General features: G+C 44.0%; 2 protein-coding genes across 7 annotated transcripts in view; one reads left to right on the top strand and one right to left on the bottom strand.

The window, feature by feature from the left end:
- The window catches only part of LOC119455599 (probable cytosolic iron-sulfur protein assembly protein CIAO1 homolog), a 21,193-nt gene extending 16,963 nt beyond the window's left edge, over positions 1-4,230 (bottom strand). Inside the window, exon 1 of one of the 3 annotated variants that reach the window (XM_049668897.1) lies at positions 4,105-4,230. Coding sequence is in view for 1 of the 3 variants with exons in the window: in XM_037717013.2 (XP_037572941.1) it covers positions 3,152-3,293 (142 nt within the window). In the remaining 2 variants the exon portion in view is untranslated. Of the gene's footprint in view, positions 1-3,151; positions 3,388-3,948; positions 4,036-4,104 lie in introns of those variants that run through there. The other 2 variants (XM_049668898.1, XM_037717013.2) reach the window with 2 other exon arrangements.
- The window catches only part of LOC119455598 (uncharacterized), a 24,422-nt gene continuing 14,681 nt past the window's right edge, over positions 3,579-13,319 (top strand). The window contains exons 1-2 of one of the 4 annotated variants that reach the window (XM_037717011.2): positions 3,579-3,742; positions 5,891-6,149. In XM_037717011.2, the coding sequence (XP_037572939.1) occupies positions 3,672-3,742; positions 5,891-6,149 (330 nt within the window). In that variant the 5' untranslated portion in view covers positions 3,579-3,671. Of the gene's footprint in view, positions 3,743-5,890; positions 6,150-11,745; positions 11,949-12,292; positions 12,486-13,319 lie in introns of those variants that run through there. The other 3 variants (XM_037717010.2, XM_037717009.2, XM_049668894.1) reach the window with 3 other exon arrangements.

The following is a 13,319-nucleotide window of genomic DNA, read 5'->3' as shown; positions in this document are numbered from 1 at the left end:
AGCAGTCGACTCACGCTTTCAAACACTTGCTGAGGGCTGTAATTTATCTACACACATCTAACTTCGCATGCTCATTGGCCATAATGTTCGCCCTCTTTACTCTAAATTTGATTTCGGCGGCAGTTACAGTTCTCTCAGGACATCAAGCTTAACTTTTCACCGTTCGCAAAACACTTGTAATGCTCCAGAACGCTTGCATACATATTCTACCGCAAGGTCTTCAATTGACCCACACACTTTTAAATTCGTCTACCCACTGCTCATATAGCATGCGTCTCATTTTCACCAAGGACAAACAAAATGCCTCGTTTAGTTCACCGAGGAAGCCGGGGAAACCTACGTGCCTCGTGGAACGCATAAACGCAAGCAGAAAACTAGTATTCGGTAAGTATTTCCAACGATCTAATCCAAGCCAGAAACGTTAGTTTCGCCAGGCAATACATTTAACATGCCACCCATTTCCACCAAATGTAAACTAGGTTACATATACAGAGTTCTCACGGGACACGTAGCTGATAACGGCCGTACAACACTTTAGACTGTAATTAACTGAATCTCTTGAAACCTTGCCCGCGCATAAGTTGCCCCTCAAAGTGTCAATTTTGTGGCGCGTTGAGTTCTCTAGAGACATTGGGCAAATTTCATACGCGGTTTGAAAATACGCTCGTAAAGCTCTAAATGCTCAATTAGTATACGTCACTCGTATCATATGGGTCCCATTTTCTGCAAATATTGAATTTCTAGCACCTTTGCATGGCCCTCCTAGGGAAGCTGGGAAACATGATAAGCATCTAATATAACGCCTCTAAACGGGCTAAAAACGAGGGTCTAGCATTTTCATTTAGCTTTTAATTAACCAACACACTTCAAAATGTTTCTGCACGTATCAACCCTATAACATGGCCTATACATTCCCTTTATAGGTATATAAACCCCGTTAATTATCTGTAGCTCTCCCAAAACACCGCAAAAGCACGCATATAACGTTTCCGAAAGCTTCTGGACGCACTGAAGGCTTCACTTTAAAAGCCGACCTTAGCATGGCAGGAGACTTGGTAAGGCCACAAAAGACGAGAAAAAAAAAAAAAACTATAATGACGAGTGGCGACGCTTACTTGAAGTTCGCGCACCAGCTCGACGTGACGTCATGGATTTGGACGGCGTCTGCTGGACCTGTTAATTTTTCATTGATATAGATTAACTATAGTACATCTAAAAAAAAGCTCAACTAAATTTATTATCGAGCTTCGAGAATATTTAAAGCACGTAAACGGTCCAACATACCATGAAATATGTGCCGTCCTACTACGGTTTCAGCGCTAAATTAAAAAAAAAAAATGAAGATTGGCCTTCATTTTACCTTCTGGTGCGAACTCTTACCGCGAAATTGACGAGGCTATAGTTCTTAAAAGAAATACTTTATCGGTCCAAACTGATTTAGCGATGAAGATGTTGCGGCTACTGACCAAGTCAAGGTGAAAAACAAAGACGTTTCGGAGTCCATCCGAGTTCCTTGGTCACACTAAGCCAGACAAGAACCCTTGGCTAAAACTGATTTAGCACTCCTCCAATAAGTGCCCCTTTAGACTGAATATATAAACATGTATATGCAAGTAATTGTCATGCATGCTACTGCGACACGGCACACTGCACTTAACGAATTTGTTCTCGCGCGAGAAACTTGCACTGCTGCCTTTTTTTCCGAAACGAGTGCGTGACGAGCAGATTGCGCGATATTGCCGTGATGGAACGAGCAGCAAGGCGCAGCCTCTTCCACGATAGTTCCGGAACTGCGGGTCGATCGATTGCACCTTTGGTCTGTGCAAATTGTATGAAAGTTACACATGCCAGTCGAATATAGCAGGTAGACGGGATACGCGGTTCCCCGAGTTCCAAAGCATTGCTTCACCACAGCTTTCTATTCCCAAACGTGCAGTGGGGAGCAGTCGGGAACTCTGAACAGCCACTTGAGGACATCATCTCATTCGCACTTGCAAGTTCAACGGACATATTTTCAAAGTATTTCATTTAACAGCAAAGCTGTCAAGGTAAGTTATAACGGTTTGCTTGCAGAGGTGTAGGCACGCGTCGAAGGCTTGCGGCAATGTAGTCGGTTCAAAAGTCAAAGCCAGCAATGCAACCAGAGTCGGTGCTCCGAAGTGGCCTTATGCAGAGCCACTAGAAAAACGATGAGAACGCGAAGTCGGGTGCCGGCTTCCGAACTTATTTTTTATAACCAATCAGCAATGTCGATGACGTCAAGGTGACGTCGCAGATTCGACTCTATTTGAGCGTAGTTGGGCCGCTTTTGTGCAAGAAATTTTCCCAAGAGCAGATAGGTTGTTCGTAGTATCGAACGCAATGTAATCTGTATTGATGGACAATTCACACCAAGCTCAGGTGCTGTCAAAACTAGTTCACGGGGAGCATTTGCCAGAATTTCAGAGTGGCGTCACGACCTATCTTTTGAGTATTTTTAGGCATCCAAGCTCCCCCCCCCCCTTTCCTGTTTGTCTATCAATTTAAACCACGGAGACCGACCTTCGCGCACTAACAATGCTAGGCATCGATTAAAACCTTTAACCACATTAAAACAGCCACCTTCTGATAGATTAGCGGTGACGTCGATTCCCAGGCAGATAACCTAACAAATAGCAAAACGGTAGAAACATAGTCGCAACGTGAGATATTGCTTTCTAGGTTTCTTTTGACATCCTTATGCAGTACGTTCTTTAGGGCCTACAGCGCCTGGTTCGTTTGTCACGGTTGAACTACAGTGGCTAGTAGAACTCACGCACTATCGCTTAGCAACAAGCAAACATTCAGGGCATATCTACACAATGACAACTACCCGATACAAACGGCTCCGGCGTCTCTTACTTTCGCTGAGAAGATAGGGCGCTCCCCCCTACCTGACATTATACTTTTTTCAGATTTAAATGTGTGCGCGTACCTTGGCTGCGAAAAGCCGCGGTTCACGATGCACGTTTTTTTGCCTGCAACGGACGACGTTAATGTAAGTGCTCGCTCCCGAAAGTGTTCTTTTCTTTGCGATAATCTCATCATGAACACGATTATAAAAGGATGGTCACCCGTCATCTCCCCAAAACTGGATGAAGCTTAAGATGAACCGCGGAGCTAGGTGTCCCACCTTCGAGCGCCCAGAGACGAGTGCTTTTGTCGCCGCCGCAGCTTGCCAACACGGTTCCGGCAGGATTCCAAGCGACACACCATACACGATCTTTATGGCCATCAAGTTCTGACACACGTGTCATTTTCATCTGGTCCACCATATCGATATAATGAAGAGAATCTTCACGAGTACCGCATCACTTCACCACACGCTCGTACTCGTCAACAGACTTTAGCAGACGGCACGGAAGGTGACTAGACTTGGCTTTAAATGGCTACTTACAGTTGATTTTAACCTCTTCGTTTGCTTGTTGTTCGTAAACGCAAACAAAAATGTCCCAACGTGCCATTCTTAGATTGTGACTACACCGTAATAAACCAAACATAAATATTTCAGTAATTTAATTTACCTTTGTTGTGCAACAAGAAAAGGTGACGCTAGCATCGCGCAATACGACGGCGCCATTTTTTCTGGCGCATGCAGTCCCACTGTAGATTTCTTATGTGCACGACGAAAGTATCGCATGTAACATAAAAAAATGCCCGCGTTTTGCGCAGTAAAAGGTTGCGGAGCAAGGCACCGAAAAGGAGACAACATATCCTTCCACTCGTGAGCATTGACGTTTGCTACGATCAGCGCTTGTGTTCTGAACGGTCTGCTGGAGTTCCGATTTTCGTGTAACGAAACTGGCGCGTTGCATGTCTCATTGTCTTAACGCGTGATAAAAGTAGCATGAACTATCAGCTTTGAACAGGGCCGGCGAGAAAAAGTGTGCAAATTCCATACGATGTCAAGTGCTTCCAAGCATTCTTTACCGCGCGCGTTGGCCTCCTACTTGCGCTCGTCCCTTTGCGCCCTGATCTCGATGCATTTTCTTCCTCGTTGCGCATTCTGGGACGCTCGATTTAACGACTACATCGCCGCTAAAGTAGTGAAATACTGTGGATCTGGTGAAATGGTGGAAGCAACACCGTCGAGCGGCTCTCCCGCACACTGCAGGCCGTGATCGATCTTCGGTTATCGCTGTCCGTAAAGTAGTACGTGGCGCTTCTTTCAGACTGGGTTTGACCTCGTATACAAACACGACCAACCGAGGCAGGCGCCTGTGGTCAGAGAAGGAACGATGGAAAGATTGTATATAAAAAAAAAAAAAAAAAAAAAGAGAGAGGCGTCGAGCAGGAGAGGAGGAAGAAGTCGCTCAGCTGATCGAACGGCGAGACACACTGGCGGTCCCTTCAAACCTACATTTTCGCAATAGCTCCACTGTTCCGCCTATCTTGGAGTGCGGGCTCAGCCAAATACCGAAACTTGCAAATACGAAAGAGCATATGCATGATGGCGGAATGCCCATGCCATATGCACTGGAACAATTATTCAAAAGTTACTTATAGTGCAAGTTCGTTAATTCTATAAATTAACATTGCGATTTGTCCTGCAAGTAAAGACCTTTCTTCATGTCATCCAGTTGAAGGGGCAGAATAGCGGTATATGCTACTGCGTAGGTTGCCAACTACGGAAGGCTCCGGGACCCGAGGCCCCTCCGAAGTTTTCCTGAGGGGGGGGGGGGGGGGGGGGGTGCAGCGACCAACTCCCGGCGATGCGCATATTTTAGTTCCTGCAGGATGTTCGTTGCCTAGGCAGTAACCAGGCTTGTACCATCAGACAGACCTACTTTGGCACTCGCAAGGTGGATGAACATTGTGTAACAGGCAGGACTACTCTTGTGGGAGTGCAAGCAATTGCTCTGCCATGACCAATAAATTCACAGATGAGTAGGCCATTTACAATTTCACCTTTCACCATGACATAGACCTGAAGGAAATGAAGCAGTCGATGAAACATCCCTTACCACACACAATCAGGTCCTTGAGGAAATAGTAGGTTGTTATAGTCATTACATATAATATGGCAGCTCTTTAGCTCTTCTAGAAGATTGATATGTGCTTCAGGAGTCACCGAGTAGATCCACAGCATAGGGTATGTCCTACACTTCTTTGCAAGGGAAGAGCACTCAATGCAACAAACACAGTCAGTCTTAAAAAGCCTTGCTGGAGCCTATCCCGTTTGTAATCCATAGAGAATGGCCACCTCTGCACGTCATAGCTTTCTTGTGACTTTTTTTTTTTTAATAGCAATTAGTTGTTGCTTGGGTTGTAACAGATTGTGCAGAGTGCTCGGTTAAGGTGTCAGCTTTTTGCTGCAGGAATGTATTACTAGTTCCCATGTCAACATTCAAACTGTACTGAAACAGACATCACTGATCTATAGAAATCCAGGACCAAATATAAGCTAATACCTAGGGAGCTTTATTGTTTTTTTGCTTTCAGCTCTTCCAACATGCTTGAGTGGGCTAGCTGATTTCTGTCCGTGACAGAGATGTTTGGGGAGGAAACTAATCTACACCTATTATATTTGATCAAGTGATTAGACAGTAAACCACAACCACTGCAAAAAGGAAGTGCATGTATGTTTCCATGGTTCTAGAGGAGCAGGCAAGTGAAGAACAAATTCTCGGGGAACCTGTCTGATGGACCAGATACAGATATTTTGCTACACGTGAGCACCAAGCTTACTCACGCAAGATTTAGCACTAAATAAAAAGCATCCACGGCCATGAATTGTTTATTTTATTGCCATTCATTCTGGTATGTCAAAGCATACAGAGCTTGCCGAGACGGTTAAGAGTCGGTGTTTAAGCTTTGGTCACGGTTTCATCCTGTTCTCTTTGTTTCTTCTTGTTTCATCTTATCATTTCAGTTTTCCTCACCGTGACCCAGAGCTCATGTGGCGCTGGCTTTATGCCCTTGGCCGTGAGGACATGCAGCCGAAGAGTCACCACCGCGTCTGCTCCCAACACTTCAAACCAAGCTGCTTCTACGCAGGTCTTGATCGGCCATGCCTGCGGCCAGATGCAGTGCCAACTGAGTTTTCTGGCTGCCGCAGACAGGGTTGTAACAATGACACTAAGCAGCGCAGCGCTGCTACCTCGGCAGTTGTAAAGCTAGCCGTGAGCCCGGTGAGTCTGCACACTTGGGAAACATTTTCTTTTCCTTGTTCTATGAGTGCTGCCTGATCTCTACACATGTCTCCTTAGCCTATAAGCAAAATTTTGTTCTGATGAAGCTGTTACTGATACTTGGTTGTACTCAAAAGCAATGGCACCACTTTGTACTCTCCATGCAAAAAATTTGCGATGGCAAGTGCGCATATACCAGGGTTGCAGCGTTTCCATTTCACACTTTCATCTCAGATACCCAGAATGCAGTGGTAGTGGAATGGTTGTTGTTGCTGCAGACATAGATTGTCTCAGATTCACCTAGACGGAAAAGTGCCCCTGTGATTACAGTTCCATTGCATGCATGAGAATGCTGGGTAGCGGAGGCTTTGGATCAACATCTTCCTAATTAAATTCAATTCAAATTCACTGATATAGAGCCAGAATGCATTTAAAATGCTTCTGGTGGCTGGTGACACCACGGTTTAGTACATTTGCACTGTAATAACATGTAAATGTTGTTATAGCTGTATTACCATAAATGTTGCAGAAATAGAAGTGTCAGGTGTATGTGACAGTTTCAGCCATATAGCTGGCTTATTGGCACCTGTAAATTGTACGGAGGTGAAATTTCTCAGTGGGTGCATTTTAATACCACACTTGGGTGCGTTACTTGCCTGTTTTGTCCAGAATAAATCGGACATATTTATGGTTAGCTTAAACAAGAGAAAAACCAATGTTGAATTTGCGAGAACAGAATGGTGCCGCTTCGGAGTCATTCACATCATGTGCCTTGTATTTCCGTTACAGTGACTGACAGCATCATCATTCCATTGTCACAAACTATATGTTTTTTGTTGTTGCTGCAGACACACATATTTCTGATTTGAAGCAAGCAAATGATGTACCATCTGCACAACAATGACAAGAAAACCTGATCAGAACACTTGTTATATGTAATTGCATGGGAGTGAGAGGCACAATCGCTCCGTAAACGGTTTCCAATCATGGTATAGGCACGGACATATGCTTTGTAATGTAATTTAGACAATGTTTTTAAATGCAGGTGAACCAGGAAATGCAACAGTACCCTCTAGTTGTTTTCGACTTGTCATGTTTGATTTTATGCAGATGCAGGTGAACCTTTTTATAGAAAAGTCGCAACCAACGCAAGAATGAGTTCGTTACATCCAATATTTTTTATAAGCATATATCCGTTACACACTGATATAGACTAGATGCGATTCCCAGTTTACTTTGTCATATCCGGTAATTCGTTATACATATGTTCGTTACATCAAATTTCGACTTTTGTACCTCAGATATGGTAATACTAAACTGCATGTGCCACATAATCTCACCTCTGTGCAAAATTTGGATTTAAAGGAGCCAGTGGTTTAGTTGGAAGTGTCATGCATACCTCGCAGTCCTAATTGCATAACATTTAGTGCAAGAAATTGTGACTGCACTAGGGTCCACAGTTGTATCAAATGTGAACAGTATTGCCAGCATGTTGCTGTTGTAGGTTTGGAGGAAGGACAAGAAGGTCTGCATTTACTGGGCCCTGTTTCTGTTTTATTATTCACATACATATTGTGGATCACTAATAATCTAACTTAGAAAAAGCATGTTCCAAGTATTGCTGGTAGCCTTTGTAAACTGTTCTTTTAAAGCACTTGTTAAAGCACAGTGATTTTTTCTGTTCGCCTGCTACCTTATTAAACCATTATTCAACCCATGCTGGAATATGCAATGATCATATTGGCAATCATATCCGCGATATGTCATATCGTCATATGTCAATCATATCGGCAATCATATTGGCAATGATCATATAGACGCAATCCTTTCGCATTGTAACATCAGTGTAGTGTAACATCAACGCAGTGTAACATCAACCAAGTAGAAAAGATAACAAAAAAAGCCCTCGAGATTTATTTATAACTTGTATGGCTGCACATTAGTGAGTGAGCTACTAACACTCACTACGATATCAATGCTTCAGACATTCTTGTGTATCTCTTGGATTATGCCACTTGAAAGTGACACAGTAATGCAAAAGCATAATTAACTTCCAGAATAAGTTTTAATTACTCATTTTGTCCTAGAGCAATCATTGATTGGAATAATCTTACTAATGATGTTGTAGTGAAAGACGCTCTCAATGTTTGAAAGCCACGTGACTTTGTCCTGTGTTTTATATTGATGTAAAATTTTTTACCTGCTTTATATTGTTTTCTTCCAAAGCTCTTTCTTGGGCCCACCCTAATCTTGTACAAGATCACAGTATTCATAAATAAAAATGAGACATAATGCATCTGGAAGAACCAACAATTGGTATGAAGGTGTAACTGCCTGAAAGCTTCATTTTCATAGCCATGACCATGTTTGAGCCTGAAAACTGAACATTCTACATCCCGGCATTTCCTCACATTAAAATCACCCTTTAAAAAAGTCACTGATGGTGACACTTGATTTTCCTCTGTGTAGTACTATAAGAAACTGTGACTGTCAGCTTTGGAGACGTCAGGAAACACTACTTCATTCATTATGGCTTGGTGTTGTGTGTGCTCACCGATATCTTCGCAAAATGAGACATGTACAAAACCCTGATTGCTGCGAAATTTTTCATAGATAATCTTTCACATAATTTGAGTGTTCTCTCAGTATGCAGCTGCAGTCGACTGCTCGAACTTTAAACCCTTTTTGGAGGAGAAGGCTTTGGGCCACAGAGGGGACACTAAGCCTGCCCAAGCCAACTAATAAAAACATTTCACACCTTTTTGGACTTATCTCGGCCTCAAACAATAATTGTCATTGAACCATAATTGTCGTCTATCTTGTATGCACATCCTCTCATTAGCTAGTGCTGCACACCCAATATTTTCTTGTCAGGAACGCTATGTCCATTCATGACCCGAAAGTACAGTGTACTAGAATAGGGGCAGTGTGCTCACTGCCCTATCCCTGCGCCGCGGCGCCGCGGCGCACTCAGCGTCGACTGCTCCGGCGCCCGCCAGAGGCGCTGCCGCCAGTTTCTCCTGAAAACTTCCCTCGCTTGGTATGGAGTGCGTTCTGTTGGATCGCGACGTTGACCGTTCTCCCTCAAGGGCTGCAGAAGATAGCGCCAACCTTTCCTTACTGAAAACGAACCACTTAATATCGACGTTGTCGGCTCTCGACTGCAAGTCCCGCCGGCGTTTTCAGCAGTATCCTCTGTGCTTGCTCTGTGCTTTACGCTTTACTCAATGTGCACTCTGAGTGAGTGAGAATGGCTAGCCGCCGTCGAAATTACTGTTTTGCACCCGAGTGCAGAACTGGCTACAGTCGCGTCAAAGATGCACCAAAGGCTTCTTTGCTCAGCGTTCCACGTGATAAAGAATGGCGAAAGGAATGGGAGAGGAACCTCAACCGTGCAGATAAGACACTGGAGGAATCTGCGCGGTCTGTGAGTTACACATCGAACCACGATTCATAATTAGGGACTTCTGCACCTTATAGAATGCAAAGAGGTGTGCATTACTCGTGACAATTGCCACTGCTATCAAAAAACGCTGTTCCCACGATTCTTCCGAATTTACCAGAGTACCTGATGAAAACGACACCTAAGCCCAGGAAAAAAAGGAAAAGGTGTGAAACGGACGAAGCACCCGCGAAGAAAAGCCGAAGCGCACAAGACAGTAGCTATTCAGAGTTTTCACCGGCTGCTCCCGGCGCTTCCGGGATCATTCATTTCGTTGTAAATAAACATTGGTATATTGCGTAAATGTACACCCGCGAGCAAAAGTATACGGACCAGGTATTACGCGATAAAGCCGTTTGTTTCAACTACCTGCGAATGCAACTTGAAATTTAGGACTGCAGTCCAATCTTGGCATTGCGAGCTTTCCAGTGTACTTGTCAATTTCAATATATGCATGTTAATTACGAAGAAATTGAGTTGTTTCAGCGACCTTGTGGTCCGTATACTTTTTCTCACGGGTGTACCTGGTATTTTCATCCTTTCGATTTCATGTCGCATTAACGTTACGAAAGATGTAATACATAAATAACCAGCTAACCAGCTTAACTTGTGCAGCAGTGATACCTAAATATTTCGTGAATAGATGGGGCAGCGTGAAAATGTCTAAGGCGCTGCACGCCTTACCTGCGAAAAAAACAAAACGAAGTGGTGGTTAAAATCGGCGCGGTGGTGCTGGAAACGCTGATGTGCGGTCGTTGTGGCGAAACCACACTGACAATTTATCGATCAACTGCAGAAAAAAAAAAAAAAAAACTCGAGTACCCCTTGCTACCGTGACTGCAGCGGCCATATCAAGCCTTTAACAGAATAGCAAGGCTAGTTCATCCGTGGCTCCGGCTCAAAACAACGCCACACCCTCTGTAGATCAGCCGCAACAATAGTAATTTATTTCACTGCAAACTGCGAAGGTGCACCAAAAGAACTTTCGTGCGCTGCACGTCGTGCATTTCACTTTTATACAGTGAAAACAGCAACACCCGATAGCTGTTCTACCGCGACGCGTAGGAAAGTTTCAGGTGACGCTGCGAACCGCGCCACCTGTCGGCGGCGACACGAAGTGCGTCAAGCTCTGCTACGTTGTGAGCGCACTACAACTCTTCTAGTACACTGTACCGAAAGTACCGAGGGCATTGCATTAAAGAAAGTACACACAAGATTAATGACAATTATTACTTGGGGACAAGATAAGTCTAAAAAAGTGCAGGTTTTTCTTAACAGTATAACAAGGATATCACTGTTTTGGTTATTTGGCTGTAGCACATCTATGACATAAATGTGATGTAGATGTGTGGCATGTGTAAAGCAAGTTTGTGGCTAGTGCATTTTGTGTGAACAGTCGGCCAATACGAAAGGGTACGCCATATTTTGTGTTTAAAGCAAATAAAATTAATTCCATGAGCAGGATGTTTGAACTTGACAATTATGTAACAAATAGTTGTGACTGACGGTTTGGGGTTGGCATGTGTGCAAGAATCTGTGTGAACACAGATTACATTCCCTTTCATGTTCGTGTAGCGCATGTACGGTATATACCGTATATTTGACGGTGCATATATATATATATATATATATTATTGCATTGTCCCTTCCCTTTCCCGTGCCCCGTTAGCCCGTCGAGGACAGGGAAAAGCAATTTACAATACGTCGCAGAAGGGCCCACTCTGCGTACACGCACCAAGACGAGATCTGGCGCTGAACAAGTTCTGCTCAAAACTTGTTGACATCGATGCCTGCTCGACGTTCTACGCAGAGTTTCCTACAAAAATTGGTTCTGTTTACGTCGGCAGGAAATGCTTGCCGCAAACTGCTAGAGTGTACTATATTCTAGTACAATCTAAAACTGCTTTAAACTAAGTGCAGCCTCGAAACAAATAAGCAAATAATGAAGGGCGAAAGAAGTCAACGGCTGACTGTTGTGGTGTCCGAGATCGGCGACCATGCTGTCTGGTGCGACACAGCATATCTCAGGGGCCACGTTATTTATAGTAATTGACGCAATTAAAAACTTGAATATTTGTACTGATAATTTACATTTGGCACGTTTTCAAATATTTGTTAACAAGCTCGGACACTCGGAGCAGGCTTGACCGCATTATATTGATTGGCCGGCGGTCGGGACGAATGGCGCCATACGAAACTGTGTGGACGCCACACCGCCATATTGGCAGGGGCTGAAAGTAGACGTCTGCAATTCGGCTGCTGCTGCTGATCGAATTCTCACCGACAATGGTTGGCACATGTGCAGCGCCTGGTTGCAAGAACCGTGTGAAACAGAAATCTGGAATTACATTCCACATGTAAGTATGTTCTGATACTTCAAGCACTTTGCATGTTTATCGCGCTTAGAAACTCTTGTCTTCGTAAGCGCGTTTATATGTTATTAAACGTCTTTAACTTGGTTGTTCTATGCCTCACATGCCTGCGGTACAAAGCGTTATTATTACCGAAACAGTGTTCAAGTATAAACAGTGCTATAATGTAAATGTCGATGTCTTCGAGTTCGTCGTACTGCGCAGTATGTGCGTCGGTTGTATTCACAACGCCGTGCTACGCGAGGCCGTGTGTGTTAAGTGCTGCATATTAAGCATTTTCTTATTTCTTTTTCCTTTGAGTGTTTGAAAACATTCTAATCTATTGACAGGTTTCCGAAGGGTGGTGGTTTGCGTGAAGCGTGGGCGCGCGCTATTCGGCGGGACGATTGGGCTCCTAAGGACAGTGACCGTCTGTGTTCCGTACACTTCAAGGCCGAATGCTTCGACAGAACTGGTCAGACGGTTAGATTACGAGCTGGGAGCATGCCAACGTTGTTCCCAGCAGCGCAGCTGTTGACCACTGTGAGTTTCTAGTGCTGTATGTAGTGTATGGTACAGTCACGTTCAATATGAACTACAACACAGTGCCCGTGGTCGATAGGAGCTTCAAGACTGCACAGCGACATACGAGCAATCGATCGGTTTACTAAGTGCCAGTAATTGGTCACGGTGTTTAGTTCTCAATGTTTTTTTTGTTTTTTTTTTTTTTGTTTGTGTGTCGGCGCCGCCGCGCAGATTGGGGGCCTCTGCGATCATGGGCATGCACCGTGTTGCAGCTCATTTTGAACGCATACGCATCTGTATACATGTGCAACATCAGCCTGCCTAAATAAACTAAAAAAAAAAAAAATTCGCTGCACTATCGGATTTTCTGGTCTGCGTCATTCAGTAGAACACGTAATTGACTTTCTTGTTTGCTTTGTTCGTCCAGAGAAATGATATTGATTAAAAAAAAAAAAAAAACTTTCATACAAGCACTAATGAGCTGCATGTGCGTCTACTATATATGCATAAACTGGTTCTGTCACCTGTTGACAACTGAAGAAAACAGTCACACACAGCAGGGCGCTTTGTGGCAAGTTTCAATAATGGAAATATTTCTTTGTGACCTAAATTTTGGGCGAGAAGATGAAACACTATTTTTGCATTGACTGTGATTCCATGAAGCAGCTTTCTGCATCTGTTTTTCACGCTGCTTTCTATAGTTGTCGATAGGCAGTACAAGCAGTCCAAAGTTTATGGGGATACGACTGCGGTTCGTGATTTTTTTACAGGCGAACCAGGCAGACGAGGATGCCAAGTGTTATATAGAACAATGCGGACCAATGTCTGTGGTCTTGCAGCAAAATTAGAGCA

This window comes from Dermacentor silvarum, chromosome 6 (genome assembly GCF_013339745.2).
Source record: "Dermacentor silvarum isolate Dsil-2018 chromosome 6, BIME_Dsil_1.4, whole genome shotgun sequence".
Taxonomy (NCBI): domain Eukaryota; kingdom Metazoa; phylum Arthropoda; class Arachnida; order Ixodida; family Ixodidae; genus Dermacentor; species Dermacentor silvarum.
This window is presented reverse-complemented; position numbering and strand designations above follow the sequence as displayed.